The sequence below is a fragment of the Dryobates pubescens genome, chromosome 12 (assembly GCF_014839835.1).
Source record: "Dryobates pubescens isolate bDryPub1 chromosome 12, bDryPub1.pri, whole genome shotgun sequence".
In the NCBI taxonomy this organism is placed as follows: domain Eukaryota; kingdom Metazoa; phylum Chordata; class Aves; order Piciformes; family Picidae; genus Dryobates; species Dryobates pubescens.
In genome coordinates, this window is record NC_071623.1 from 4,891,151 (window position 1) to 4,918,960 (window position 27,810).

Below are 27,810 nucleotides of genomic sequence, written 5' to 3' on the forward strand. Positions count from 1 at the left end.
CCGGGCCGGTGCTGGGCAGGGCTGGCGGCCGGGCCGGTGCTGGGCAGGGCAGGCAGGGCCGGCGGCCGGGCCGGTGCCGGGCAGGCAGGGCAGCCCTGGCAGCAGTGATCCTCCCCGAGGCTCGGCTTGGGTGCCGGTGGCTCTTCCCTTGTCCACGCAGACTCAGGTGGGAAGTTCCATCTCGTTTTCCATCCGTGCCCCTGACCGTTGTGTTCTTCCTTCCCCTCCTGCAGCTGTGTGGCGGGGGTGCCATGGAGGCAGCAGCCGGCTGCGCGGAGCTGGGGCCGGGTGCCCAGGAGCAGCTGGGGAGCAGCAGCACGTGCGGCCAGCTGCCCGCTGCGGCCCTGCGGCCCGCCCGGCCCGGCTGCTGCGGCCCGGCGCACCCAGGAGCCCTGGGAGAGGCTGAGTGCCCCCCCGAGGACGGCAGGCCGCCCCTGCCCTCCTCCTGCTGCTCCCAGGAGTCTCGGGAGGAGACCCCCGGCAGGGAAGAAGCTCGGACTGACCCTCCTGACGGCCAGCAGGACCCAGACGGCGACAAACACAAAGAGAAAACTCTGGGTATGTGCTCTGCAGCCTGCACTTCCTGAGGGGCTCGAAGGCTCTCTGTGCTTCTGCTCTGCCTTGGGCTCAAGGGGACTCTGGAGCCCAGGCTGGGGGTGTGTCCCCATCCCCTTGGAGCCCAGGCTGGGGTTGTGTGTGTGTGTGAGTGTCCCCATCCCCTTGGAGCCCAGGCTGTGTGTGTCCCCATCCCCTTGGAGCCCAGGCTGTGTGTGTGTGTGAGTGTCCCCCCATCCCCTTGGAGCCCAGGCTGTGTGTGTCCCCATCCCCTTGGAGCCCAGGCTGTGTGTGTCCCCATCCCCTTGGAGCCCAGGCTGTGTGTGTGTGTGTGTGTCCCCCCATCCCCTTGGAGCCCAGGCTATGTGTGTGAGTGTCCCCATCCCCTTGGAGCCCAGGCTGTGTGTGTCCCCATCCCCTTGGAGCCCAGGCTGTGTGTGTCCCCATCCCCTTGGAGCCCAGGCTGTGTGTGTCCCCATCCCCTTGGAGCCCAGGCTGTGTGTGTCCCCATCCCCTTGGAGCCCAGGCTGTGTGTGTGTGTGTGTGTGTCCCCATCCCCTTGGAGCCCAGGCTGGGGAGGTCTGTGTCCCCTGGAGCCCAGGCAGTTTCCCCCCACCAGGCCATCATGAGCAGTTCTGCTCAGGAAGAGTCCTTCCTGGCTATCCTTCAGCCTGGGCTGCTGTTTGTTGAAGAGGCTGTGAAAACCTCCTCGTTCCCAGTCAGATTTTGTCACTTTCCAGCTGTTGGATGAACTTTTCACTGGGGATTGTGCTGTTCAGTGCTGGCCAAGCGCTGCCAGTGGAAACCCAGAGGTTTATTGAAAGCCCTCCTGTGAGTGTCTTCTGTTAGCAACACTCAAGACATTTTTCAGTGCCACTCTGTCAGGTTTTGTCTGTGCTGATGGAAGTTAACAAATCAAAAACCACTTCAGTGCTTTCAAGATGAAAATAGCTGTTGCTATCCAAGTTGTGTCATGGCACATGGGCAAGGCAGAGCTCTCCTCACTGTGATCAGAGAGTCACAGAACCTGGCTGCTTGGAAGAGAGCTCCAAGCTCATCCAGTCCAACCCTCCACCCAGCACCAAACCGTGGCCCCAAGCACCAGCTCCACACACTGCTGCAACACCCCCAGGGATGGGGACTCCAGCACTGCCCTGGGCAGAGCATTCCAATGCTTGAGAGCCCTTCCAGGGAAGAAATATTTCCTGAGATCCAGCCTGAACCTCCCCTGGTGCAGCTTGGAGCCATCTCCTCTGCTCCTGTCCCTTGCCACCCAGGAGCAGAGGCTGCCCCCTCCTCACTCCAAGCTCCCTTCAGGGAGCTGTAGAGAGCACTGAGGTCTCCTTCAGCCTCCTCTTCTCCAGCTCACCCCCAGCTCCCTCAGCCCCTCCTCTAGCCCAGGGGCTCCAGGCCCTGCTCCAGCCTCGTTGCCCTTCCTTGGACAGGCTCCAGCCCCTCAGTGTCCTTCCTGCAGTGAGGAGCCCAGAGCTGAACACAGCACTCAGCAGTGCTGAGCACAGGGGGATGGTCACCTCCTGCCCCTCTGCCCTCCCTCTTCTGATCCAAGCCAGGATGCCCTTGGCCACCTGGGCACTGCTGGCTCATGGTCAGTGACTGCCAACCAACACCCCCAGGTCCCTCTCCCAGCTGCAGCTTTCCAACCACACATCCCCAAGTCTGTAGCTCCCCATGGGGTTGTTGTGACCCAGGTGCAGGGCCTGGCCTTGGCCTTGTTGAGCCTCATGCAGTGAGCCTTGGCCCATGGATCTCACCTGTCCAGATCCCACTGTAAAGCTTCCCTACCCTCTAGCAGACTGACACAGCCAACCTGTGCCAACCACAAACTGCCTCAGTCCCCTCCTGCAGGTCATTGATAGAATACAATAAACCAGGTTGGAAAAGACCTTTGAGATCATCCAGTCCAACCTATCACCCAGCACCATCTAATCAACTAAACCATGGCACCAAGTGCCTCAGCCAGGCTCTTCCTGAACACCTCCAGGGATGGGGACTCCACCACCTCCCTGGGCAGCACATCCCCATGGCCAATCTCTCTTGCTGGGAAGAACTTCTTCCCAACATCCAGCTTGAACCTGCCCTGGCACAGCTTGAGACTGTGTCCTCTTGTTCTGGGGCTGGCTGCCTGGGAGAAGAGACCAACTCCTCCCCTGGCTCCAACCTCCCTTCAGGGAGTTGCAGAGAGCAAGAAGGTCTCCCCTGAGCCTCCTCTTCTCCAGGCTAAGCAACCCCAGCTTAAAGAGGGCAGGCCTCAGAGCTGAGCCCTGGGGGTGCCGCTGGTGCCCGGGCAGCAGGCAGGGTTAGCTCCATTCCCCACTGCTCTTTGGGCCTGGCCCTCAGCCACCTTTATACCCAGTGCTGGGGGCACTGAGCCAAGCCTTGTGCCTGTTTCTCATCTGGTTAGGGTTATGCAGCTACCAAAGCAGAGAACAACCTCTCTGGTGTCTCTTGGTTCTCTCCTTTGGCTGCTGGAGGCAGGCTGCTGCTCTGCCGTGGCTTTGTTCTCCCTGGGGTTTGGTTATTTCCCTGTTTCTCACTGCTGCTTGTCTTTCATCCAATTCCTAGGGAAAGAAGTGCTATTATTAATGCAGGCCTTGAACACACTCTCCACTCCAGAGGAAAAGCTGGCAGCTTTGTGCAAGAAGTATGCTGATCTGGTAAGCAGTCTGTGGGGTTAGCAGTGGGTGGCGCTGGCTGGGGGGCACGGGAGAGCTTCTAACAGAGGGCAGTCAAAGGGTTTGGTCACTTCACAGGCTTGGTGGCTAAATAAACCCAAACAAGCAAGCAGCTCAGGCTTCTGAAGGTTGCTTCAGTCAAGCTTGCATGGGGCTGTTTCACTTCTACATGGCTGCCTGCATCCAGAGAGGAAAAACAAGCTGTGAGAACTTGGGGGCTGAAGCCTAACACTGGGATGAACAGAAAAGCAGAGGAGTCTCTTCTGGGAGTCATTGTTTTCTTAGTTCCTGTCTGCTGCTGCTGCTGTGCTAGCATCCTATCATTGCTATCCTCCAGGGGCAAAGGGAAGGAACAGGCTGTGATAGCAAGATCTAGGGGAGGGGCAAACAGATTCACTTACACTGAGCTCCTGGTGGGGGGTGGCAGAAGCTGGAAAGATGCAGGTTTGGCTTGGCTCTGTGGTCATGCAGGGGGAGAGATGGAAAAGCAACAATTGCTTTAACAACAAACAAAAAAGGAAGAGTGCCAGCAGCAATTGATCACAGAGTGCATTCCCAGCCCAAAGGGGAGAAATGAGAATTGATTCTGTCATTAATTAGCAAGGGTGGGGGGAAGCTCCTAAGTTCCCTCCTCAGGACATGCCTGGGGACAAGCCTGAATGCTTGGCTTGCTCCCCTTGAGGCAGGGACAGCCAGGAACAGAAAAGCTGGCAGTGCTCTGTGTGTGTTTGCCCTCCATATTGGTAATTAAGCAATTAATGCAGAATTAGAGAGAGAGAGAGCTGAACAGCTTGACAGGAGCTTCAGGGTTTCCTTCTGTGCAGGATGCTACACATGAAAACCTTTCTGATGATGCCATGGTGGCTGCACAGCTCTTCTGAATGAACTTTAGCCTTCTTGTGAGACCTCACCCTCAGTCCTGCCTCCAGTGCTGCTGTCCCCAGCATGAGAAGGGCACAGAGCTGCTGGAGGGAGTCCAGAGGAGGCCACAAAGATGATCAAGAGAGGCAATTCTGCCCCTCTGCATCCAGCCCTGGGGCCCTCAACACAGGAAGGACTCGGGCCTGGTGGAGCTGGGGGTGTGCAGCCTGCAGAAGAGAAGGCTCCAGGCAGACCTCAGTGCAGCCTGCCAGGAACTGAAGGGGCTCCAAGAAGGCTGCAGAGGGACTGTGCCCAAAGGCCTGCAGGGACAGCAGCAGGGGCAAGGGTTTGAAAGGAGAGCAGAGCAGATGGAGATTGGCTGTGAGGAACAAGTTCTGCCACAGGAGGCTGCTGCCACACTGCCACAGGTTGCCCAGGGAGGGAGCTGAGGCTCCATGGCTGGAGCTGTTGAAGGTGAGGCTGGAGAAGGCTGTGAGCAAGCTGCTCTGGTGGAGGATGTCCCTGCTGGGTGCAGGGGGTTGGACTGGATGCTCCTTGGAGCTCCCTTCCAACCCAACCCATTCTGTGCTGTTCACCCTGAGTTTTCTTGCTGGAAACAGTTGGGGCACAGCTAGACCCAAGGAATTGTAATCATTTCCTTCAGGAAGTCTGGCTCTCAGGAGAGATGCGTTCACACTCTGGCTTTTCCCCTCCCAGGAGAGCATCCAAATCCTGCAGGCAGAGGAAGCATTCCCAGTCTGTAGGTAGTCACCATCCTAGAGAGCCACTTGCTCTCCCCAGGTTGCCCAGAAGTGCTGGGAAGTTGGGTGGCAGCTTGTCAGGGTGTGAGAATCAGTGGCTCTGTTCTAGCTGAATGAGGCTTAGAGATAGAATGGAATAGAGTTAACCAGGTTGGAAAAGACCTTTGAGATCATAAAGACCAACCTATCACCCAGCACCATCTGATCAACTAAACCATGGCACCAAGTGCCTCAGCCAGGCTCTTCCTAAATACCTCCAGGGATGGGGACTCCACCACCTCCCTGGGCAGCACATCCCAATGGCCAGTCACTGTGTCTGTGAAGAACTTCTTCCCAACATCCAGCTTGAACCTGCCCTGGCACAACTTGAGACTGTGTCCTCTTGTTCTGGTGCTGGGTGCCTGGCAGAAGAGACCAACCCCCACCTGGCTCCAACCTCCCTTCAGGGAGTTGCAGAGAGCAAGAAGGTCTCCCCTGAGCCTCCTCTTCTGCAGGCTAAGCAACCCCAGCTCCCTCAGCCTCTCCTCCCAGGGCTGTGCTCCAGACCCCTCCCCAGCTTTGTTGCCCTTCTCTGGACACCTTCCAGCAGCTCAACATCTTTCCTAACCTGAGGGGCCCAGAACTGGACACAGGACTCAAGGTGTGGCCTAACCAGTGCTGAGCACAGGGCACAATGACCTCCCTGCTCCTGCTGGCCACACTCTTCCTGCTGCAGGCCAGGATGCCCTTGGCCTTCTTGGCCCCCTGGGCACACTGCTGGCTCCTGTTCAGCCTACTCTCACCCAGTCCCCCCAGGTCCCTTTCTGCCTGGCTGCTCTCAGCCACTCTGACCCCAGCCTGTAGCACTGCCTGGGGTTGTTGTGGCCAAAGTGCAGCACCCAGCTCTTGGGACTGCTGGACTCTGCCCATCCAATTCCTCTCTCCTGAGGAAAGAGCTTCCACAATTCCCTTTTTTTCCCCCCTTATTTGGAATATCTCAGGGGATCAATTTGTGCTGCAGGAAGGTTTGCCTCCTTGGTGATGTGTCTCATGCTGGCACAGGCCTGAAGCTTCATGGGTATGCAGACAGCACAGCCACTTGAAGTGGTTTTTTTCCTGGCCCCCCAGGAGCAGGCCTTTTCGTGTTGGGATATCAAAACCTTCCCTTTCCTTTTACACCAACTTCAATACACATTTAATTCACTGCAGCCATGGAGCTCCTTGCATTTGATTTTATTGTTTCCTCTCCCTGTGCTTCAGCCTGCTTTTGAGCCCTTTCAGCCAGCCAGCACTGTAGTGCTCTTCTCTCCCACTGATGTTCCTCATTTGCCAGCCTTTTCCTGGGGTGTCCCAAGGCTGAGGCACTCAGCAGTGTGAGCACTGAACCTTGCTGCCTTCTGTACCCAGCTCAGACTCCACATAATGTGCTTTCCCAGGGAGCCCAGAAACCCTGGATAGTGACACTTTACTCTCAGCTAGATGTCAGTGCAAGAAGCTTCTGTTCTCTGGAGAACCACAGGACTGAGGCTGACAGAGTTCACTGCTGTCATCTGCCAGCCAAACAGCCTGAAGGAAGCTTGCTGCAAGTGGTGGAGACTTTGGATCTCTGAAGCCATCAAGATGAGTTTGGGCTGTGCAGATCTAACAGTGTTTGGGCTGGATTTGCCAGGGCTGCTTAGCTGTGTCTGTTCCTCTCTGGAATCCCTTCCTATTTAACCAACTCCTCTCAGTTAGTGCTGCCTTTGGGTAGGAGCTGCTGCTGACAGCAAACAGTGTGCAGTTCTGGGGGGTGTCTTTCTGATAGCAAGCCCAAGATAGGATAAATGGCTGTGTGTACCTCACAGATAAGGGAGCAGAAGAGGTGGTGACTTGGTGAAAAGCCACTCTCAGCTGCCTTGGAGTTTTATCTGCCACATCATCCTTTCTCAAGGCTAGGCCTGGGCCTGAGGCTGCATGCAAGCTGATAGCCCCTGGTCAGCAGGGCTGGACCCCTGCTGCTCCCAGGCACAGGGGTTAGGAACTGGGACCCTGGGTGCCGAGGGCTTGGGGGCCTGGGGACCCCTGCCGCTCCCAGGCACAGGGGTTAGGGACTGGGACCCTGGGCAGTGAGGGCTCAGGGGCCTGGGGACCCCTGCCACTCCTGGGCACAGGGGTTAGGAACTGGGACCCTGGGTGCCGAGGGCTTGGGGGCCTGGGGACCCCTGCCGCTCCCAGGCACAGGGGTTAGAAACTGGGACCCTGGGCAGTGAGGGCTCGGGGGCCCAGGGACCCCTGCCGCTCCCGGGCACAGGGGTTAGGGACTGGGACCCTGGGCAGTGAGGGCTCGGGGGGCCGGGGACCCCTGCCGCTCCCGGGCACAGGGGTTAGGAACCGGGACCCTGGGCAGTGAGGGCTCGGGGGGCTGGGGACCCCTGCCGCTCCCGGGCACAGGGGTTAGGGACTGGGACCCTGGGCAGTGAGGGCTCGGGGGGCTGGGGACCCCTGCCGCTCCCGGGCACAGGGGTTAGGAATAGGGACCCTGGGCACCGAGGGCTCGGGGGGCCGGGGACCCCTGCCGCTCCCGGGCACAGGGGTTAGGGACTGGGACTCAGGGCATTGAGGGCTCGGGGGGCTGGGGACCCCTGCTGCTCCCGGGCACAGGGGTTAGGAACTGGGACCCTGGGCAGTGAGGGCTCGGGGGGCTGGGGACCCCTGCTGCTCCCGGGCACAGGGGTTAGGAATAGGGACCCCGGGCAGTGAAGACTCGGGGGCCCGGGGACCCCTGCCGCTCCTGGGCATGGGGGTTAGGAACTGGGACCCCAGGCTCGGGGGCCCGGGGACCCCCGTTGCTCCTGGGCACAGGGGTTAGGAACTGGTACCCTGGGCACCGAGGGCTTGGGGGGCCTGGGGACCCCTGCCGCTCCCGGGCACAGGGGTTAGGGACTGGGACTCAGGGCATTGAGGGCTCGGGGGGCCGGGGACCCCTGCCGCTCCCGGGCACAGGGGTTAGGGACTGGGACCCTGGGCAGTGAGGGCTCGGGGGGCCGGGGACCCCTGCTGCTCCCGGGCACAGGGGTTAGGAACTGGGACCCTGGGCAGTGAGGGCTCGGGGGCCTGGGGACCCCTGCCGCTCCCAGGCACAGGGGTTAGGGACTGGGACCCTGGGCAGTGAGGGCTCGGGGGCCTGGGGACCCCTGCCGCTCCCAGGTGCAGTGGGCTCGGGGGCTCAGGGACCCTTGTCACTCCCAGGCTGCAGGGGCTTGGGGGCTGGGATTTGTGTGAGCTTTGCCTTTGGGGTGCAAGGAGCTTCTCCTTCAGATCCCCTGGGGGTATTCTTAGTGCCATGGAATTTGCCTTGCTCTCCTCCGCGACGTTCAGCACTTGGCTTGGTCTGTTGCTGGAGTTTCCCCGCTGCTGACCTAATGCCTCCCCTCTCTGGTGCTAGCTGGAGGAGAGCCGGAACGTGCAGAAGCAGATGAAGATCCTGCAGAAGAAGCAAGCACAGGTGGTGAAGGAGAAGGTCCACATGCAGAGTGAGCACAGCAAGGCCATCCTGGCCCGCAGCAAACTGGAATCTCTCTGCCGGGAGCTTCAGCGGCACAACAAGACTCTGAAGGTCAGTTCAGTCACCTGCAGGCACAGCACCACTGCTGCTGGGAAGCTTCCCTAGGGACTGCTGCTCACAAGCAGGCCTGGGCTCGCCACCTGTGCCTGCAGAAGATGAATGCCACGTGGCAGGAGTGTACCTGCTCTCCAGGTAAAGAGCGGGCGGGTAGTTCAGCTCCCAGCTGGGGCTTTTCCCCACCTCCCTTTGCAGAGTATCAAGAAAGCCTTAATTGTGTCAGAAGATAATTAAGTCAGAAGATGATCAGGGGGCTGGAGCCCCTCTGCTGTGAGCACAGGCTGAGGGAGCTGGGGGTGGTCTGCCTGCAGAAGAGAAGGCTCCAGGCAGACCTTCACAGCAGCCTGCCAGGACCTGAAGGCTGCAGAGGGACTGTGCCCAAAGGCCTGCAGGGACAGCAGCAGAGACAAGGGTTTGAAAGGAGAGCAGAGCAGATGGAGATTGGCTGTGAGGAACAAGTTCTGCCCCAGGAGGCTGCTGCCACACTGCCACAGGTTGCCCAGGGAGGGAGCTAAGACCTTGTAGATCTTCAAGGTGAGAAGGCTGAGAGCAACCTGCTCTGGTGGAGGATGTCCCTGCTGAGTGCAGGGGGTTGGCCTGGAGGAGCTTTGGAGCTCCCTTCCAACCCAAACCATTCTATGATGAGACACTGCAACAGGTTGCCCAGGGAGGTAGTTGTGGCCTCATCCCTGGAGATATTGAAGGTGAGGCTGGAGAAGGCTGTGAGCAAGCTGCTCTGGTGGAGGATGTCCCTGCTGAGTGCAGGGGGTTGGCCTGGAGGAGCTTTGGAGCTCCCTTCCAACCCAAACCATTCTGTGATTCTGCAGTGTATGAGTGTGAAATGGAAGAGAGCTAAAAGGTCCTTAGCTGTGATCCAAACCTAAACCATTCCATGGATCACTGTAGGAAGGGTCATTGCCCTCTGTGCTGCCTTTAACATGGCTGAAGCTGATGCATGCAGAGGTAGTAACAGAGCTTCTTGTAGCAGTGACCTCTGAGCAGTGCTGCCAGGGGTGAGCACAAGCTTCTAGAAGTCTTACAATTTGGTTCCTTATATGAGGAGTTGTGGTAGCTGGTTGGGAGTGTAGCTCATAGCACTCTGAAAGGGCAGAGTTTGAGGCTCTACAGCTTCTAGGAGCTTTAGAATGAGGCTCTTGATGTGAGGAGTTGTGGTAGCAGGTTGGGACTGGTAGCCAATAGCACTTTGAAAGGGCAGAGCTTGAAGCTCTACAGCTTCTGGGAGCTTTAGCATTAGGCTGTGGATGTGAGGAGTTGTGGTAGCAGGTTGGCACTGGTAGCCAATAGCACTTTGAAAGGGCAGAGCTTGAAGCTCTACAGCTTCTGGGAGCTTTAGCATTAGACTCTGGATGTGGGGAGTTGTGGTACCAGGTTGGCACTGGTAGCCAATAGCACTTTGAAAGGGCAGAGCTGGAAGCACTACAGTTTCTAGGAGCTTTAGAATGAGGCTCTTGATGTGAGGAGTTGTGGTAGCAGGTTGGGACTGACTGTAGCTCATAGCACTCTGAAAGGGTAGAGCTTGAAGCTCTACAGCTTCTAGGAGCTTTAGAATGAGGCTCTTGATGTGAGGAGTTGTGGTAGCAGGTTGGGACTGTAGCCAATAGCACTCTGTGAGGGCAGAGCTTGAAGCTCTACAGCTTGTAGGAGCTTTAGAATGAGGCTCTTGATGTGAGGAGTTGTGGTAGCAGGTTGGGAGTGTAGCAAATAACACTCTGAAAGGGTAGAGCTTGAAGCTCTACAGCTTCTAGGAGCTTTAGAATGAGGCTCTTGATGTGAGGAGTTGTGGTAGCAGGTTGGGACTGGTAGCCAATAGCACTCTGTGAGGGCAGAGCTTGAAGCTCTACAGCTTCTGGGAGCTTTAGCATTAGGCTGTGGATGTGAGGAGTTGTGGTAGCAGGTTGGCACTGGTAGCCAATAGCACTTTGAAAGGGCAGAGCTTGAAGCTCTACAGCTTCTGGGAGCTTTAGCATTAGGCTGTGGATGTGAGGAGTTGTGGTAGCAGGTTGGGACTGCAGCTCATAGCACTCTGTGAGGGCAGAGCTGGAAGCTCCACAGCAGCGAGCCCCTGCTGCTGCCTGTGACTCGCACCCCTGCAGAAGGAGGTGCACTCTTTGACTGGAGCACCTTGCTGTGTGTCCCCTCCAAAGGAAGAGAACCTGCAGCAGGCCCGAGAGGAGGAGGAGAGGCGGAAAGAAGCCACTGCCCACTTCCAGCTGACGCTGAACGAGATCCAGGCGCAGCTGGAGCAGCACGACGTGCACAACGCCAAGCTGCGGCAGGAGAACATCGAGCTGGGGGAGAAGCTCAAGAAGCTCATCGAGCAGTATGCACTGAGAGAAGAGGTGAGGAGGCTCTCTGCTGCCCCTGGCACTCTGCTGCTCAGCAGAGAAGTGTTTAAAGGAGAAGGGGGCGGGGGGAGCCCTGGCCTGCTGCACGCGTCGTGTTGGCAGTGGTTTGCGTTGCTCGTGGCCTGGCTGAGGGCTCTGCCAGCTGGCAGCACACTGGGGGAGGTGGCTGACACCCCTCAGCCTGTGCTGCCAATCAGGGTGACCTGGACAGGCTGCAGAGTTGGGTGGGCAGGAGTGGAATGAAATCCAACAAGGCCAAGGTGTCCTAGTTTGGAGATGCTGGAGGTCTCAACTCAGTGGCTTCTCTTTGGAGGCACCCAGCCTAAACAGCCACACAAGGGTAGAGGCCTTGCACCCCATGGAGCAGGATGGGTTGGGGACTGAGCTGCTGGAGAGCAGCACAGGGGAAAGGGAGCTGGGGGTGCTGGTGGGCAGGAGGATGCCCCTGAGCCAGCAAGGTGCCCTGCTGGCCAAGAAGGCCAAGGGCATCCTGGGCTGCATTAGAAGGGCTGTGGGCAGGAGGTCAGAGAGGTTCTCCTGCCCCTCTGCTCTGCCCTGGGGAGGCCACAGCTGAAATCTTGTGTCCAGGTCTGGGCCCCTCAGGTCAAGAAGGAGCTGAGGGAAGGGCTGGAGAGAGTCGATGGCAGAGCCCCCAGGCTGCTGCAGGCAGTGGAAGATGTCCCTGTGAGGCCAGGCTGAGGCAGCTGGGGCTTGGAGCTTGGAGCAGAGGAGCCTGAGGGCTGCCCTCAGTGCTGGGGCTGAAGATGTGCAGGGCAGTGTGGGGAGGAGGCAGCCAGGCTCTGCTGAGGGCTGTGCAAGGCCAGCCCAAGGGGCACTGGGTGGCAGCTGGAGCAGAGGAGGTGGCAGGGGAAGAGGAGGGAAAGCTTTTTGGCTGGGAGGGTGGCAGAGGGCTGGAGCAGGCTGGCCAGAGAGGCTGTGGAGTCTCCTTGTGTGGAGGCATTGCAAAGCCAGCTGGATGTGTTGCTGTGGGAGCTGCCCTGGGGGCTCCTGCTCTGGCAGGGGGCTGGGGCTGGCTGCTCTCTGGAGCTCCCTTCCAACCCCTCACATTCTGTGATTCTAAAACCTTTAGTCCTCATAATTGACAGAGCTTAAAATGAACAAAACCTGCCACCACAGTTTACAGAAGCTGATGAGATTTCACAAGCTACTCAGTTTTGCAGCCTTGCTTCCATCTGTAGTCACTGAAGGCAGCTTCCTACCTTTTCCCCTTACCTGACAGTAGAGACAAACATTCTGTGATGGGAGAAGCTGTGGAACCAGCCTGCAGAGAGCTTTCTGACTGATCCAGATGTAGGAAAAGAAAACAAAGCACCACCACAACAGCAAAATGGGAAGTTGTGCTCCAACTAGAAACTAGCAACTAGGTTTGTTTAGCCTGGAGAAGAGGAGGCTCAGGGGAGACCTTCTTGCTGTCTACAACTCCCTGAAGGGAGGTTGGAGCCAGGTGGGGGTTGGTCTCTTCTGCCAGGCACCCAGCACCAGAACAAGAGGACACAGTCTCAAGCTGTGCCAGGGGAAATTGAGGCTGGAGGTGAGGTCAAAGTTCTTCCCAGAGAGAGTTGTTAGCCATTGGGATGTGCTGCCCAGGGAGGTGGTGGAGGTGTTCAAGAGGGGATTGGATGTGGCACTTGGAGCCATGGTTTAGTCATGAGGTCTGTGGTGATAGGTTGGACTCAATGATCCTTGAGGTCTCTTTCAACCTTATTGATTCTATGATTCTAGGCTCAGCTGTGGAACTCCTTGAGGCTTAGCTCTCTCTTTGACAAGGAGTCCACAAACCCTCCCAAAAGCTTGGTGAACCGAACCCACATAAGAATGCCTCTGAAATCCCCTCCCATTATAATGTGAGATGATCCTTCAGTGGGATTTCAGGTACTCATCCACACTGAGGTGGGAATTAACCTCTGGCAGCCATTTAGCCCACTCAGAACAGGGTCAGCTTGAAAGTCTGCCCAGGGTGCTCACACTGTGCCCAGCTGGGTTCTGGGTACCTTTAAAGACAGAGGTTCCACACACTCTGGGCAACTTTCATAGCATAGCTCAGGCTGGGAGGGAGCTCAGAGCTCAGCTCCCCCAAGCTCCCCACCGTGCCCAGGGACACCTCTCAGCTCCACTCAAGGCCTCATCCAGCCTGGCCTTCAACACCCCCAGGGAGGAGGCAGCCACAGCCTCCCTGGGCAGCCTGTGCCACACTCTCACCAGCCTCTAAATAATTTCTTCCTAACAGGCAATCTGACTCTCCCCTACCTTGCTGGCTCATGGGCATCCTTCCCACCAGGACCCCCAGGTCTCTCCCCCCTGTTCCGCTCTCCCAACCTGTGCTGGCCCATGGGGGTTGCAGTGACAGAGCACGCTGAGGATTAAAGGTGGATACCCCAAGCCTAGAAGGAAGTCCTTGCTCCAGGCTTTCTGGAGTGCCTGGTGTGAGGGCAGTGCCAGCTTTGCACCCATCTGGCTTCTCTGGAGGACAAAAAAAAAGTGCAATTCTGTCTGGAGAGGAAGGAAGACAAAAAGCAGCTAAAGCTTTGGCCGCTGGTGCATGAACACTCTGGATCTCCCCACAGATGTTCTCTCCCCTTCATTGCCCCCCTGGGCTGTTCCCCTTTGACTGATGTGATGGTTTCTCTTTCTTCCTCCAGCACATTGATAAAGTGTTCAAACACAAAGAGCTCCAGCAGCAACTGGTGGATGCCAAACTGCAGCAAACCACTCAGCTCATCAAGGAGGCAGAGGAGAAGCACCAGCGGGAGAGGGAGTTTGTAAGTGCCTTGTGTGTGTGTGTGTGGTGAGAGACAGGGCAAAGCCCACAGCCCAGCCCTGCCATGCAGCACTTTGTGCTCTTGTGTCAGACAGGAGGGGGATCAACAGCAAGACTTGAGGGTTAAGGTTGACATGTATATGGTTTAATGTCCATGGACCTCATGGAGCATATCCAGAGGACACCACAAAGATGATCAGGGGGTGGGATCACCTCTGCTGTGAGGACAGGCTGAAGGAGGTGGGGGTCTTCAGCCTGCAGAAGAGAAGGCTCCAGGCAGGCCTCACAGCAGCCTGCCAGGACCTGAAGGGGCTCCAAGAAGGCTGCAGAGGGACTGTGCCCAAAGGCCTGCAGGGACAGCAGCAGGGGCAAGGGTTTGAAAGGAGAGCAGAGCAGATGGAGATTGGCTGTGAGGAACAAGTTCTGCCCCAGGAGGCTGCTGCCACACTGCCACAGGTTGCCCAGGGAGGGAGCTGAGGCTCCATGGCTGGAGCTGTTGAAGGTGAGGCTGGAGAAGGCTGTGAGCAGCCTGCTCTGGTGGAGGATGTCCCTGCTGGGTGCAGGGGCTTGGACTGGATGCCCTTTGGAGAGCTCCCTTCCAACCCAAACTATTCTGTGGTTCTATATACAGTCAAGGAGTGGTACACTTTGTGTTTGATTTATTCACCTCCCTGGGCAGCCTGTGCCAGAGTCTCATCAGCCTCACACTGAAGAATTTCTTCCTCAGCTCCTTTCTAACCCTGCTCTGCCTCAGCTTCAAACCATTCCCCCTTGTCCTGTCTCTAGATACCCTCAGGAAAGTCCCTCTGCAGCCTTCCTGCAGGATCCCTTCAGCTACTGGCAGGCAGCTCTGAGGTCCCCCTGGAGCCTTCTCTTCTCCAGGCTGAACACCCCCAGCTTCCTCAGCCTGTCCTCACAGCAGGTGTATGAGAGTAAAGTGTAATAAAAGGCCCTGTGGAGAGCACAAGGTGAGGCTAACATTGTGTAATCCCAGCTCAGGGGAAGCCCTTTCTCCCAGCACTTCCTTCATCAGGTGGCTTTGTGCTTTGTGTTCCAGCTGCTCAAAGAAGCTACTGAATCCAGACACAAATGTGAACAGATGAAGCAACAGGAAGCTCAGCTGAAGCAGCAGGTATCTTCTATTTGTGGGGTTTTTAGCTGGTGGTCTTCAGTGGCAGTTCCTCCAAAGGCACAGCACCAAGAGCTGTGACTGTAGTGAAGTCACTGAGTGCAGCTCCAGCCTCCAGCAGCTGCAGTGTGCTGCTTGTGGGGAGGAGTTGGGTGATAGTTCTGATTAGCTCTTACCTTGCAAGTCCCAATCTGTGAGGACCTGACAGTTTGGCCTTGCTTTTGGATGCATCCTCAGAGTGCTGTTACTGGAAGGTGCTAAGCACTGAGTTGCTGGAGTTGGCCTCCCTCCAGCAGCTCTGTGTCCTTCTCCTGCTGGGGCCAGCACAACTGGAGGGGCAGGTTTGGAAGTGAGGTTTGAGCAGAGCCCAGGGGCAGGATCCCCTCTGCTGCCCTGCTGCCCAGACTCCTCTGGCTGCAGCTTGGCACACAGCTGCCTGCTGGGCTGCAGGAGGGCACTGCTGGCTCCTGGGGAGCTGCTCAGCACCCAGCACCCCCAAGGCTCTCTCTTCAGAGCTGCTCTCAACCCATTCTGCACCCAGGCTGGATTTGTGCCTGGGGTTGGCCAAAGGCTCTTGCAGGACCCTGTACTGTGATTTGTTCTCAGACCAGTTCTGCCTGCTCCTCAACTGGAGTAGGATGGTGTAAGAAGCTCCTCATTTTCTGCTGTTCTGATGAATTTAGCCTTGTACCTTAACACCTTTCTTTGCACACAGCTGCTCAGATGGATGTTTTCTGCCTCTTGTTTTTTTTTTCCCCCCAACAGCTTTCCCTTTACATGGATAAGTTTGAGGAGTTCCAGACCACCATGGCAAAAAGCAATGAACTCTTTACAACCTTCAGGCAAGAAATGGAGAAGGTACTCAGAGGATATAAGGAAAAGGGTTGCTCCTGGGGGGGTGCTTAGGAAAAGCTGTGGCAGTGTTTGCCTTCTGCAAATCCATGGAGCAGGTTGGGATTTCCTTTGGATCCTGAGGTGGGGCAGCAGGAGTGGTCATATTGCTGGGGTTTGATGCCTTGCCTGACATCTGAACCCCAATTTCAGGGTTTCCTGAAGGCACACAGCACTTCTCAGTCCTTTCAGCTGTGCTTAGGCTTGCAAACAGTTTCCTGGAGCTTTTACTGGTTGCACACAAAGAGGCTGCTGCTCTCTTTGGGGGGTTTTTAAGGCTCAGTCTGGCTTCCTTCAAATTCAGAATGTCTATTGGTGGCCTTGAGTTTTGTGCTGAGAGGCTCCTCTGTGACGCAGCTTGGTCAAGCTGGGCTTGAAAAGTAACACTGAAAAATGGAGTTACTGATGTAGAATCACAGAATGGGTTGGGCTGGAAGGGAGCTCTAAAGGGCATCCAGTCCAAGCCCCTGCACCCAGCAGGGACATCCTCCACCAGAGCAGGCTGCTCACAGCCTTCTCCAGCCTCACCTTCAACAGCTCCAGCCATGGAGCCTCAGCTCCCTCCCTGGGCAACCTGTGGCAGTGTGGCAGCAGCCTCCTGGGGCAGAACTTGTTCCTCACAGCCAATCTCCATCTGCTCTGCTCTCCTCTCAAACCCTTGCCCCTGCTGCTGTCCCTGCAGGCCTTTGGGCACAGTCCCTCTGCAGCCTTCTTGGAGCCCCTTCAGGTCCTGGCAGGCTGCTGTGAGGTCTGCCTGGAGCCTTCTCTTCTGCAGGCTGCACACCCCCAGCTCCCTCAGCCTGGCCTCAGCAGAGGCTCTCCAGCCCTCTGTTCATCCTTGTGTCCTTCTTCTAGACCCTCTCCATCAGGTCCATGTCCTTGCTGTGCTGAGGGCTCCAGAGCTGGCCCCAGCCCTGCAGCTGAGGTCTCCCCAGAGCAGAGCAGAGGGGCAGGATCCTCTCTCTCCAGCTCTGGCCACACTGCTTTGGATGCAGCCCAGGCTGCCCTTGGCCTTCTGTGCTGCCAGTGCCCCTTGCTGCCTCCTGCCCAGCTTCTCCCCCACCAGCACCCCCAGGGCCTTCTCTGCAGGGCTGCTCTTTGTCTCCTCATCCCTCAGGCTGCACAGCTTGCCAGGGCTGCCCCAGTTTATGTGTAGAACCTTAGCTTTTGCCTTAATGAACCTGATGTCAACCTCTCTGCACTGCCAGAGCAGCCTCCACATGAAATCTTTGATTTCTCTTTTCCAGATGACAAAGAAAATTAAGAAGCTGGAGAAGGAGACCATTGTGTGGCGCACCAAGTGGGAGAACAACAACAAGGCTCTGCTGCAGATGGCTGAGGAGGTAAACTCATTCCAGCAGCAGTGTGGCCAGACTGGAGTCTGTGTCCTAGACAGCTTCAGGCAGGTCATTTCCAGGCACCTAGAAATCAAATCCACAGCAGCCTCTCCTTTAGAATAGAATTAACCAGGTTGGAAGAGACCTCAAAGATCATCCAGTCCAACCCATCACCCAGCACCATCTGATCAACTCAACCATGGCACCAAGTGCCTCAGCCAGGCTCTTCCTAAACACCTCCAGGGATGGGGACTCCACCACCTCCCTGGGCAGCACATTCCCATGGCCAATTACTCTCTCTGGGAAGAACTTTCTCCTCACCTCCAGCCTAAACCTCCCCTGGCACAGCTTGAGACTGTGTCCTCTTGTTCTGCTGCTGGGTGCCTGGGAGAAGAGACCAACCCCCACCTGGCTCCAACCTCCCTTCAGGGAGTTGCAGAGAGCAAGAAGGTCTCCCCTGAGCCTCCTCTTCTGCAGGCTCAGCAACCCCAGCTCCCTCAGCCTCTCCTCCCAGGGCTGTGCTCCAGACCCCTCCCCAGCTTTGTTGCCCTTCTCTGGACACCTTCCAGCAGCTCAACATCTTTCCTAACCTGAGGGGCCCAGAACTGGACACTGCCTGCCTTATGTTCCCTGCTGTGGAGTTGGTGCTGTTCTCCTCATGCATGGCCAACAAAAAGCTGCTGCAGAAATCTGCAGCCATGACGTGGAAAAAGTGAGCCTCATCTTCCCTTGCCTCCTGTTTCATGGCTGGGAGATGAAGTCCTGAAAGCTGAATTGGATTGCCTGTGGTTGGATGTGCTGAGCAGAGCTGAGTCAGTGCTGCAAGAGGGATCTGTCTGAAGTCTCCATGCCTGGCAGGGAGGAAATAACCACGAGTAAGGGATCAGGGACTTCCCTGCCTGGCTGCTCTGCTATTCCTTACCTGTAGTGCATCAAGGAAGGAGCCAGCAGTGTTTGTGTACAGCCCAAGGGCACACAGCTCTGCCTGCAGTGTCTGGTTCATGTAGAATAGAATAGAATTAACCAGGTTGGAAGCAACCTCAGAGATCATCCAGTCCAACCTATCAGCCAGCACCATCTGATCAACTAAACCATGGCACCAAGTGCTTCCTCCACTCTCTTCCTAAACACTTCTAGGGATGGTGATGGTGTGACCTTACTAAGCCATCCTAGGCTCTGCTAGAGCTCTGCTCATCCCTTCTTTTAAGGAGCTAGTTTGGAGCCATGAGGATGGTACCTGCTGGCCTGGATTCCTCACTTGTGTGCCCCTCTGTTCCCTAAAGCTGCCATTGTTTGGGTTGTAACTGACTGACTTAAGGACCTGCAGGTCAGGCTCCTCAGTGATGTTCAGCCCTCCCTTGAAACCAGTGTTGTGTAGTTCTGCTTTCTAAAGCTGTCTGTTGCCACCCCAGCTTAGGTAAACTCTGAATGGAGTAAGGAAACCTGCTCTAGGGCTGCTGCAATCTGACCTGCTGGAGTCAGACTGAGAGAGTTGGGGTTGTGCAGGCTGGAGAGGAGAAGGCTCCCAGGAGACCTTCTGGTGGCCTTCCATTATCTGGAGTGGGCTAGAAGAAAGCTGGGGAGGGACTTTTGAGGGGGTCAGGGAGGGATAGGACTGGGGGGGATGGAGCAAAACTAGAAGTGGGGAGATTGAGATTGGATGTGAGGAAGAAGTTGTTGCCCAGGAGGGTGGTGAGAGCCTGGCAGAGGTTGCCCAGGGAGGTGGTGGAAGCCTCCTGCCTGGAGGTGTTTGCAGCCAGGCTGGCTGTGGCTGTGAGCAACCTGCTGCAGTGTGAGGTGTCCCTGGCCATGGCAGGGGGGTTGGGACTGGCTGAGCCTTGAGCTCCCTTCCAGCCCTAATGGTTCTAAAAGATTCTTGGGGAAGTTTAGGCTGGGTGTTAGGGAGAAGTTCTTCACAGAAAGAGCAATTGGCCATGGGAATGTGCTGCCCAGGGAGGTGGTGGAGTCCCCATCCCTGGAGGTGTTCAAGAGGGGATTGGATGTGGCACTTGGTGCCATGGTTTAGTAGTCATGAGGTGTTGGATGACAGGTTGGACTGGATGATCTTTGAGGTGTCTTCCAGCCTTATTGATTCTAAGAGTTTCTTAGAGGGGTCTGGAGCACAGCCCTGGGAGGAGAGGCTGAGGGAGCTGGGGTTGCTTAGCCTGCAGAAGAGGAGGCTCAGGGGAGACCTTCTTGCTCTCTGCAACTCCCTGAAGGGAGGTTGGAGCCAGGTGGGGGTTGGTCTCTTGTTCTGGTGCTGGGTGCCTGGGAGAAGAGGACACAGTCTCAAGCTGCACCAGGGGAGGTTTAGGCTGGAGGTGAGGAGAAACTTCTTCCCAGAGGGAGTTGTTAGCCACTGGAATGTGCTGCCCAGGGAGGTGGTGGAGTCCCCATCCCTGGAGGTGTTCAAGAGGGGATTGGATGTGGCCCTTGGAGCCACGGTCTAGTGGTCATGAGATGCTGGGTGACAGGTTGGACTTGATGATCTCTGAGGTCTTTTCCAACCTTCTTGACTCTATGAACTCCTGCCTTGATGGTCAGGCAGCACTGTTCCTAAGAGGTTCTAAGACCCATGTTCAGGCTGAAGTCGCAGAGCTGCTGCTCCCCCCTTTAACAAGCCTCCCACCAAAGCCAGCTGCATCTCAGAGCTTTGCCTGGTCTGCTCTTCTCTTTGTCCTGCAGAAAACAGTGAGAGATAAAGAGTACAAAGGCTTCCAGGTGAAGCTGGAGCGCCTGGAGAAGCTGTGCAGGGCCCTGCAGACGGAGAGGAACGAGCTGAACGAGAAGGTGGAGGTGCTGAAGGAGCAGGTGTCCCTGCGGGAAGCCGACGTCGATCTGGCCGTGCAGGTGCTGCAGTCCTGCAGCCTCACCTCCCACCAGGAGCTGGAGCCTGGCCTCCAACCCCCACCAGGACCCTGTGCAGCCAGCAGCTCTGCAGAGACTCTCTCCCTGAGCCCTGCTCCTGCTGGCCCCCAGGCTGGGGACTAAAAGCCCGCTGTAAACACTGTCCCCAGAGCTCTATTTTGTGTATCCCTTTCTCTGTCGGTGGTCGCTCTTTGGTTTTTGTGGTGAAAGAAAACAGAAGCAAACAAAACAAACAGCAGCAACAAAAGTCCAAACCCACCCCAAGTTTTTTCTTAACTTTTTTCTACCATATCTGTATTTTCTTAGAACTCCTGGACTCCCATGTGGTACAGCAGGCTGCAAGAGCAGCTTGGGGAATAGCTTCAACTATAAATTTTTTCCACAACTGTGTTGCACATCTGCCTCATTTTCCTTTTTTTTTTTGGTGGTGGTTTGTGGTTTTTTTTTTGAGAGGAGAAAAGGAAAAGAAGAAGGAGAAGAAGAAGAAAAGAAACTTATTTTTCCATGCAAAGGATTTGCATGAGCATTGCCCTCCCTGACAACCCCCCCCCCCCTCCTTCCCTCCCCCCAGCACTGGCGTGGAAGGGCTGTGGACAGAGCTGGGACAAAGCAGGGACAGCAGGTTGCTGCTTTTTTTGGTTGTGTTGATTGTTGGTTGTGGTTTAAACCCCCACCCCCCCACCTCCCTCCAGCATTTTACTTCCCTTCCTTCATTTTGCCACTCAGCCCACTCAAGATTAACCATCTCCCCAGCAGAATGCTTCTTGGCCAGTGGAGCAGTCAGCTTTCCACCCCCCCTCCCTCCCTCCCCCACCCCCCTCCCCCCAGGATGTGTTCAGTGTGAAGGTCCAAACTGCAGTTCAATCACTTGGAAGGGGTTGGTGTTCCCTGTGGGCATGGGGGGGCGGAAAAAAAGAGCTCTGCAAGAGCTCAGTTGGCAGCTGGTGAGGCAGGGCCTGGCAGCTTTGGGTGCAGGCTTCTCAGGGTTGTGTTGTAAAAGTGAGTCTGGGCTCCTGGCCCTAGCTGTGTCCAGGGCAGCGAGCAAATGTGCAGCAGCGTTCCTGAGTGGGGCTGTGGAGCCCCCTGCACAGGGGCTGCTGGTGTCCTTCCCTCTGAGCTGCAGTGTGTCCATGGCTTGGTTATCCTGACAGTGTCCAGGTGAAGCTGTGGCTCAGCTAAGGGCTGGCAAACAGGTGTGGAAGGCTGTGGATATACAGACCTCTGCCCTAAGCTCTGTGTGTCCAAGTGTGTGGGGGGGAAGTGTCTGCTGGTTAGAATCACCCTGGAGGTTCAAATCCTTCCCTTGAGAAGGGACAGTGTGGAAGTCTGGTGGAGATGGTCACTAAGATACCACCAGCAAAGCTTCCTGGGTAACCTTAGACCAGAAAGTCTCTTCCTGGAAAAGCTGATAGCCACAGTTTGATTTCTTCCTCCTGGAGGGAGCCAGGAGCTGGCTGGGCAGGGCCATGTTGTGGAGGGCTGCAGGCTGCCCTTTGCTTTAGCTCCCAGCCTTTCCTTGCTTGCTTTGGTTGCTGTCCTTTGTAGAACTGCAAAGGTCTGGAGCCCCTTCCTGCTGCCTCAAGTCCTTTGCACTGAACTGGGGAGGGGGGCAGGTTCTGAATCAAGCACATCTCTCAGTGAGCTTCCCACCCTCCCTCCCTGCCCAGGACAGTTCAGTGGTTAGGTTACTTGAATGTTGGGGCTGCACTGAGCTCCTGAGCCTTTGCCTGGAGCACACTGCATTCATGTAGCTGGCTCTGAAAGAGAGGAGGGCTCAGGAAAGTGTTGGTTGAAGCTCCTAGCCCTGAGAGGAACTGTGCAGAACTGGCATTGCTCAGCTGGCGTGGAGCAGAGGGGCAGCTGGCATCTTTCCCCTGGGGGAGGTGTGTGTGTGGGGGGGTTGTGTTTGTGGAGCAGGCACAAGAACAAGTTGAGAGCTTTGGGATGGGGCAAACCATGAGAGCATAAAAAAATCCTGGGGAGGGAGTGGGGTGGTGGAGGAAACAGCAAACCCAAAGTGCTTCATCAGAGCTGCTTTTCAATTTGCTTTCTAGAGCCAAACTGTTTGTAAACAGCAGTTGTTGCAGGAGTGGTTTTCAGCTCTCACTTAAGCCATGAAGCAGTTTCCCTGAGGAACAGTGTTGTACCTGCTGCCTCAGAGCCCTGGCAAGGTAGGAGCTGCAGCTTGCTGTCTGTACCTGGACCAATTCTTTCTGTCCTGCCGCTTCTGTACGGAGGCGAGAGGGCAACCTCTGCGCCCTGCTGCCAGGAGGCTTCCCAAGGGCTTTGTGGAGATGTAGGGAACAGCAATACAGATGTTTGACTTCAAGCAGAAACCCACCCCCCACCCCTTCCCCCCTCCCCCCCAAGGAAAAGGCTTTTGGGATCATGGAATCATGGGGATAACTTTTTCCTACCCTGAACGAACTCACATCAACCTGGCTGGCCAAGGGGAGCTCTGCTTTGCTTCCTGAGACCAGGCCCTAGGCTTCCAGGCCTTGCTTAAGGACTGCTTTAAAATCATGGGAGGAAATTAACCAATTGACAGGAGGGGTGAGCTGGGCACTGCTCTGGCAAGGGCGGCTGCAGGGGGGGCTGCAGTCCCTGGCAAGGGCGGCTGCAGGGGGGGCTGCAGTCCCTGGCCTGGGTGGCTGTGGTCGGGGGGCTTGCAGCTCCTCAAGTGGGGCAGCTGCGGTCAGGGGGCTTGCAGCTCCCTGGCTGGGTGGCTGCAGCTCCCTGGCAAGGGCGGCTGTGGTCAGGGGGCTGCAGTCCCTGGCCTGGGTGGCTGTGGTTGGGGGGCTTGCAGCTCCCTGGCTGGGTGGCTGCAGCTCCCTGGCAAGAGCAGCTGCAGTCGGGGGCTTGCAGCTCACTGGCAAGGGCAGCTGCGGTTGGGGGGCTTGCAGCTCCTCAAGTGGGGCAGCTGTGGTCAGGGGGCTTGCAGCTCCCTGGCTGGGTGTCTGCAGCTCCCTGGCAAGGGCGGCTGTGGTCAGGGGGCTGCAGTCCCTGGCCTGGGTGGCTGTGGTCAGGGGGCTTGCAGCTCCCTGGCTGGGTGGCTGCAGCTCCCTGGCAAGAGCAGCTGCAGTCGGGGGGCTTGCAGCTCCTCAAGTGGGGAAGCTGTGATCAGGGGGCTTGCAGCTCCTCAAGTGGGGCAGTTGCGGTCAGGGGGCTTGCAGCTCCCTGGCTGGGTGGCTGCAGCTCCCTGGCAAGAGCAGCTGCAGTCGGGGGCTTGCAGCTCACTGGCAAGGGCAGCTGTGGTTGGGGGGCTTGCAGCTCCTCAAGTGGGGCAGCTGCGGTCAGGGGGCTTGCAGCTCCCTGGCTGGGTGGCTGCAGCTCCCTGGCAAGGGCGGCTGTGGTCGGGGGGCTGCAGTGCCTGGCAAGCGTGGCTGCGGTCAGGGGGCTTGCAGCTCCCTGGCTGGGTGGCTGCAGCTCCCTGGCAAGAGCATCTGCAGTCAGGGGGCTTGCAGCTCCTCAAGTGGGGCAGCTGCGGTCGGGGGGCTTGCAGCTCCCTGGCTGGGTGGCTGCAGCTCCCTGGCAAGGGCGGCTGTGGTCGGGGGGCTGCAGTGCCTGGCAAGCGTGGCTGCGGTCAGGGGGCTTGCAGCTCCCTGGCAAGAGCAGCTGCAGTCAGGGGGCTTGCAGCTCCTCAAGTGGGGCAGCTGCGGTCGGGGGGCTTGCAGCTCCCCGGCCTGGGCGGCTGCAGCTCTCTGGCAAGGGTGGCTGTGGTCAGGGGGCTGCAGTCCCTGGCAAGTGTGGCTGCGGTTGGGGGGGCTTGCAGCTCCCTGGCAGAGACAGCTGCGGTCAGGGGGCTTGCAGCTCCCTGGCAGAGACAGCTGCGGTCGGGGGGCTGCAGTGCCTGGCAAGCGTGGCTGCAGTCGGGGGGCTTGCAGCTCCCTGGCAGAAGCAGCTGTGGTCAGGGGGCTGAAGTCTCTGGCTGTGGTCGGGGGGCTTGCAGCTCCCTGGCAGAGACAGCTGCGGTCAGGGGGGTGCAGTGCCTGGCAAGCGTGGCTGCGGTCGGGGGGCTTGCAGCTCCCTGGCTGGGTGGCTGCAGCTCCCTGGCAAGAGCAGCTGCAGTCAGGGTGCTTGCAGCTCCTCAAGTGGGGCAGCTGCAGTCAGGGTGCTTGCAGCTCCTCAAGTGGGGCAGCTGCGGTCGGGGGGCTTGCAGCTCCCTGGCCTGGGCGGCTGCGGTCGGGGGGCTTGCAGGTCCCCAGCCTGGGCGGCTGCAGCTCTCTGGCAAGGGTGGCTGTGGTCGGGGGGCTGCAGTGCCTGGCAAGTGTGGCTGTGGTCGGGGGGCTGCAGTGCCTGGCAAGTGTGGCTGTGGTCAGGGGGCTGCAGTGCCTGGCAAGTGTGGCTGCGGTCGGGGGGCTTGCAGCTCCCTGGCAGAGGCAGCTGCGGTCAGGGGGCTGCAGTGCCTGGCAAGTGTGACTGCAGTCGGGGGGCTTGCAGCTCCCTGGCAGAGGCAGCTGCGGTCGGGGGGCTTGCAGCTCCCTGGCAGAGGCAGCTGCGGTCGGGGGGCTTGCAGCTCCCCGGCAGAGGCAGCTGCGGTCGGGGGGCTTGCAGCTCCCTGGCAGAGGCAGCTGCGGTCGGGGGGCTGCAGTGCCTGGCAAGTGTGGCTGCGGTCGGGGGGCTTGCAGCTCCCCGGCAGAGGCAGCTGCGGTCAGGGGGCTGCAGTGCCTGGCAAGCGTGGCTGCGGTCGGGGGGCTTGCAGCTCCCCGGCAGAGGCAGCTGCGGTCAGGGGGCTGCAGTGCCTGGCAAGTGTGGCTGTGGTCGGGGGGCTTGCAGCTCCCCGGCAGAGGCAGCTGCAGTCGGGGGGCTGCAGTCTCTGGCTGCGGTCGGGGGGCTTGCAGCTCCCTGGCAGAGGCAGCTGCGGTCGGGGGGCTGCAGTGCCTGGCAAGTGTGGCTGCGGTCAGGGGGCTGCAGTGCCTGGCAAGCGTGGCTGCGGTCGGGGGGCTTGCAGCTCCCCGGCAGAGGCAGCTGCGGTCGGGGGGCTGCAGTCTCTGGCTGCGGTCGGGGGGCTTGCAGCTCCCCGGCGGGGTGGCTGCAGCCAAACCCCCTCCAGGAGGGCTTCAAAGTCAAACTCTCTCAATGCCTTTTCTCCCCCTTCCCCTCAGTGCTTAACCTGGGGCTGCAGAGCGGTCAAGCCCGCGAGGCTGCTGCCTCCCCGGCCCTGACTGCCAGCTCCGCCGTGCTGAAGCCAGCGGCAAAGCCCCCTGGCTGGCGGGGGCTGCAAGAGGCAGGGGTGCCTGTGTCCCCCACTCCCCTCCCCTCCCCTCCCCCAGCGAGCTCGCTCAGGCTGGCTGTCTCTGGTGTCTTGTCCTTCCTCTCACCACACCTGGTTACGTTACAGTTCAACTCTCAGGTGTCGCAGCAAATCTACCTCTTTGGGACTGTAGATGGAAATAACTGTGAAAAAAGCGAAGCAAAACAAAACCAGACACAAAAAGCTGACGCAGAGATCTAGTTTGTGCTAAACACACACTGCTTTATTTTTACACCCCACGTCTGCTTTGGTGAGGAGAGAAGCCAGAGGTGCTCCCTGAAGGGGGCAGGCAGGCTTGGGATTGCTTTTCGAGGACGGTTTTTTGTAGAGACTTTTTTCAACTGATGTGAACCTTGAGATTTTATCTACTCGATGCTGTAGAGAGCAAGTAAAAAGGAGTATGCTGAAGAGACTGGGCTCCTGAGTGGTTCTTTTCACAGCCTTCCCCTGGCTGCTGCTGCAGCTGCTGAACTCCTCGCTGTCCTGCCGGACCGACCTGATCTATGCCCAGGTGGCTGCCTGGTGGCTGTGGGGCAGGCTGTGGATGTGGTCTGCCTGGGCCCTCAGCAAGGCCTATGACACCGTCCCCCGCAGCAAACTCCTGGCCAAGCTGTCAGCCCCTGGCTTGGGCAGCAGCTCTCTGAGCTGGGTTAGGGACTGGCTGGAGGCTGAGCCCAGAGAGTGGTGGTGAATGGTGCCACAGCCAGCTGGCAGCCAGGCACCAGTGGTGTGCCCCAGGGATCAGTGCTGGGCCCTGTGCTCTTTAACATCTTCATTGATGATCTGGAGGAGGGGATGGAGTCCATCAGCAGTAAGTTTGCAGCTGACAGCAAGCTGGGGGCAGGAGTTGATCTGTTAGAGGGCAGGAGAGCTCTGCAGAGGGACCTTGCCAGGCTGGGCAGATGGGCAGAGGCCAAGGGCAGGAGATTGAACACATCCAAGTGCCAGGTTCTACACATTGGCCATAGCAACCCCATGCAGAGCTACAGAGTGGCTGAGAGCAGCCAGGTGGAGAGAGACCAAGGGGTACTGGTCGATGGTAGGCTGAACAGGAGCCTGCAGTGTGCCCAGGCAGCCAGGAGGGCCAATGGCATCCTGGCCTGCATCAGGAACAGTGTGGCCAGCAGGAGCAGAGAAGTCCTTGTGCCCAGTTTGGAAAAACATCATGGAATGGGTTGGGTTGGAAGGGAGCTCCAAAGGGCATCCAGTCCAACCCCCTGCCCCCAGCAGGGACATCCTCCACCAGAGCAGGCTGCTCACAGCCTTCTCCAGCCTCACCTTCAACAGCTCCAGCCATGGAGCCTCAGCTCCCTCCCTGGGCAACCTGTGGCAGTGTGGCAGCAGCCTCCTGGGGCAGAACTTGTTCCTCACAGCCAATCTCCATCTGCTCTGCTCTCCTTTCAAACCCTTGCCCCTGCTGCTGTCCCTGCAGGCCTTTGGGCACAGTCCCTCTGCAGCCTTCTTGGAGCCCCTTCAGGTCCTGGCAGGCAGCTCTGAGGTCTGCCTGGAGCCTTCTCTTCTGCAGGCTGCACACCCCCAGCTCCCTCAGCCTGTGCTCACAGCAGAGGTTCTCCATCCCCTGATCATCTTCATGTCCCTCCTCTGGAGCCTCTCCATCAGGTCCATGTCCTTGCTGTGCTGAGGGCTCCAGAGCTGGCCCCAGCCCTGCAGCTGAGGTCTCCCCAGAGCCGAGCAGAGGGGCAGGATCCTCTCTCTCCAGCTCTGGCCATGCTGCTTTGGTGCTGCCAGTGCCCCTTGCTGGCTCATCCCTGTGCCTTCTAGAACACTCAGTAGCTGTTAACCACTTTTGCTACTCTGCTCATGGAGATTTCTGTTTTTCAAGGTCCCAGTCAGAGGAGTTGGTGCTGCAAACCAGCAGGTTCTTAGAGGAACAGCCCTGTGTGATGTGCAGCCCTGAAGCACTCAAGTGGTTGGTGAGGTGGCACAGCTGAAGACTTTTTCCACCCAGAAACCCTGGGCTCTAGAGATGAAATTGCAGCTATGAAATGTGATTTACCATTCCCCTGCCCTTTGTGTTTTGTTTCAGGACAGAGAGGGAAGAATTTAAGTTCCCTAGGTGCAAGCTGAAAGCCTTGGGGAGAGAAGAGAGCCCTCATGCTGAAAAGTGGCACCAGGGAGGTGGTGGTGAGAGCACAGGAGGAAATCCCCCTCAGCTGCCAGCTTTCCACCCCTGTGGTGGCTGCAGTGCCTGCACTGCTGGCAGCAACACCCTGGGAAAGGTAGGTGCTGAACTCTCACAGCCTCCCTGAGGAGGAAGGGCAGTGGTGCAGAGCTGCCAGCTGTGAGTGCTGAGCGCAGCTGCACCGCTGCGGTCTCCACCTTGCTGTAAGCAGCCTCCAGGTTCACTGCTTTTTGCCTGCTTTGGGGCTTCAGCTTTAAATTCCTTCATAATCATCTGTAGGATGGTTTAGGTTGGAAGGGACCTTGAAGATCACCTGGTTCCAACCCCCTGCCACGGGCAGGGACACCTCCCCCTAGGCCAGGTTGCTGGGTAAGGGCTGAGGGGGGACAGGGGCTTCTTCGTGCTGGTGCTGCAGCCTAGCATCCTGCTGCTTGCTCTGCCACTGCCTGGGGCTGAGCTGCACTGTGGAAGCAGGCAGCAGGGCTCTGGCAAGTGCAGCAGCAGGGGTTGTGTAACAGCCCAGAGCCAGCACCAGGTTCTCTGGGAAGCACTTTTGTTTTCCCCAGTGACAGCCAGGCCCTTGACCTCCCCAC

General features: G+C 57.9%; 1 protein-coding gene across 1 annotated transcript; it reads left to right on the forward strand.

Annotated features, from left to right (window-relative positions):
* The first annotated feature begins 431 nt into the window (after window positions 1–431).
* TXLNG (taxilin gamma) lies at window positions 432–19,943 on the forward strand. The gene is made up of 9 exons (XM_054165890.1): window positions 432–558; window positions 3,139–3,230; window positions 8,274–8,444; window positions 10,616–10,810; window positions 13,477–13,596; window positions 14,653–14,727; window positions 15,490–15,582; window positions 16,863–16,958; window positions 19,638–19,943. Exons 2-9 carry the CDS (start codon window positions 3,159–3,161, stop codon window positions 19,941–19,943), a joined length of 1,128 nt encoding a protein of 375 aa, XP_054021865.1. The 5' UTR covers window positions 432–558; window positions 3,139–3,158.
* The last annotated feature ends 7,867 nt before the right edge of the window (window positions 19,944–27,810 follow it).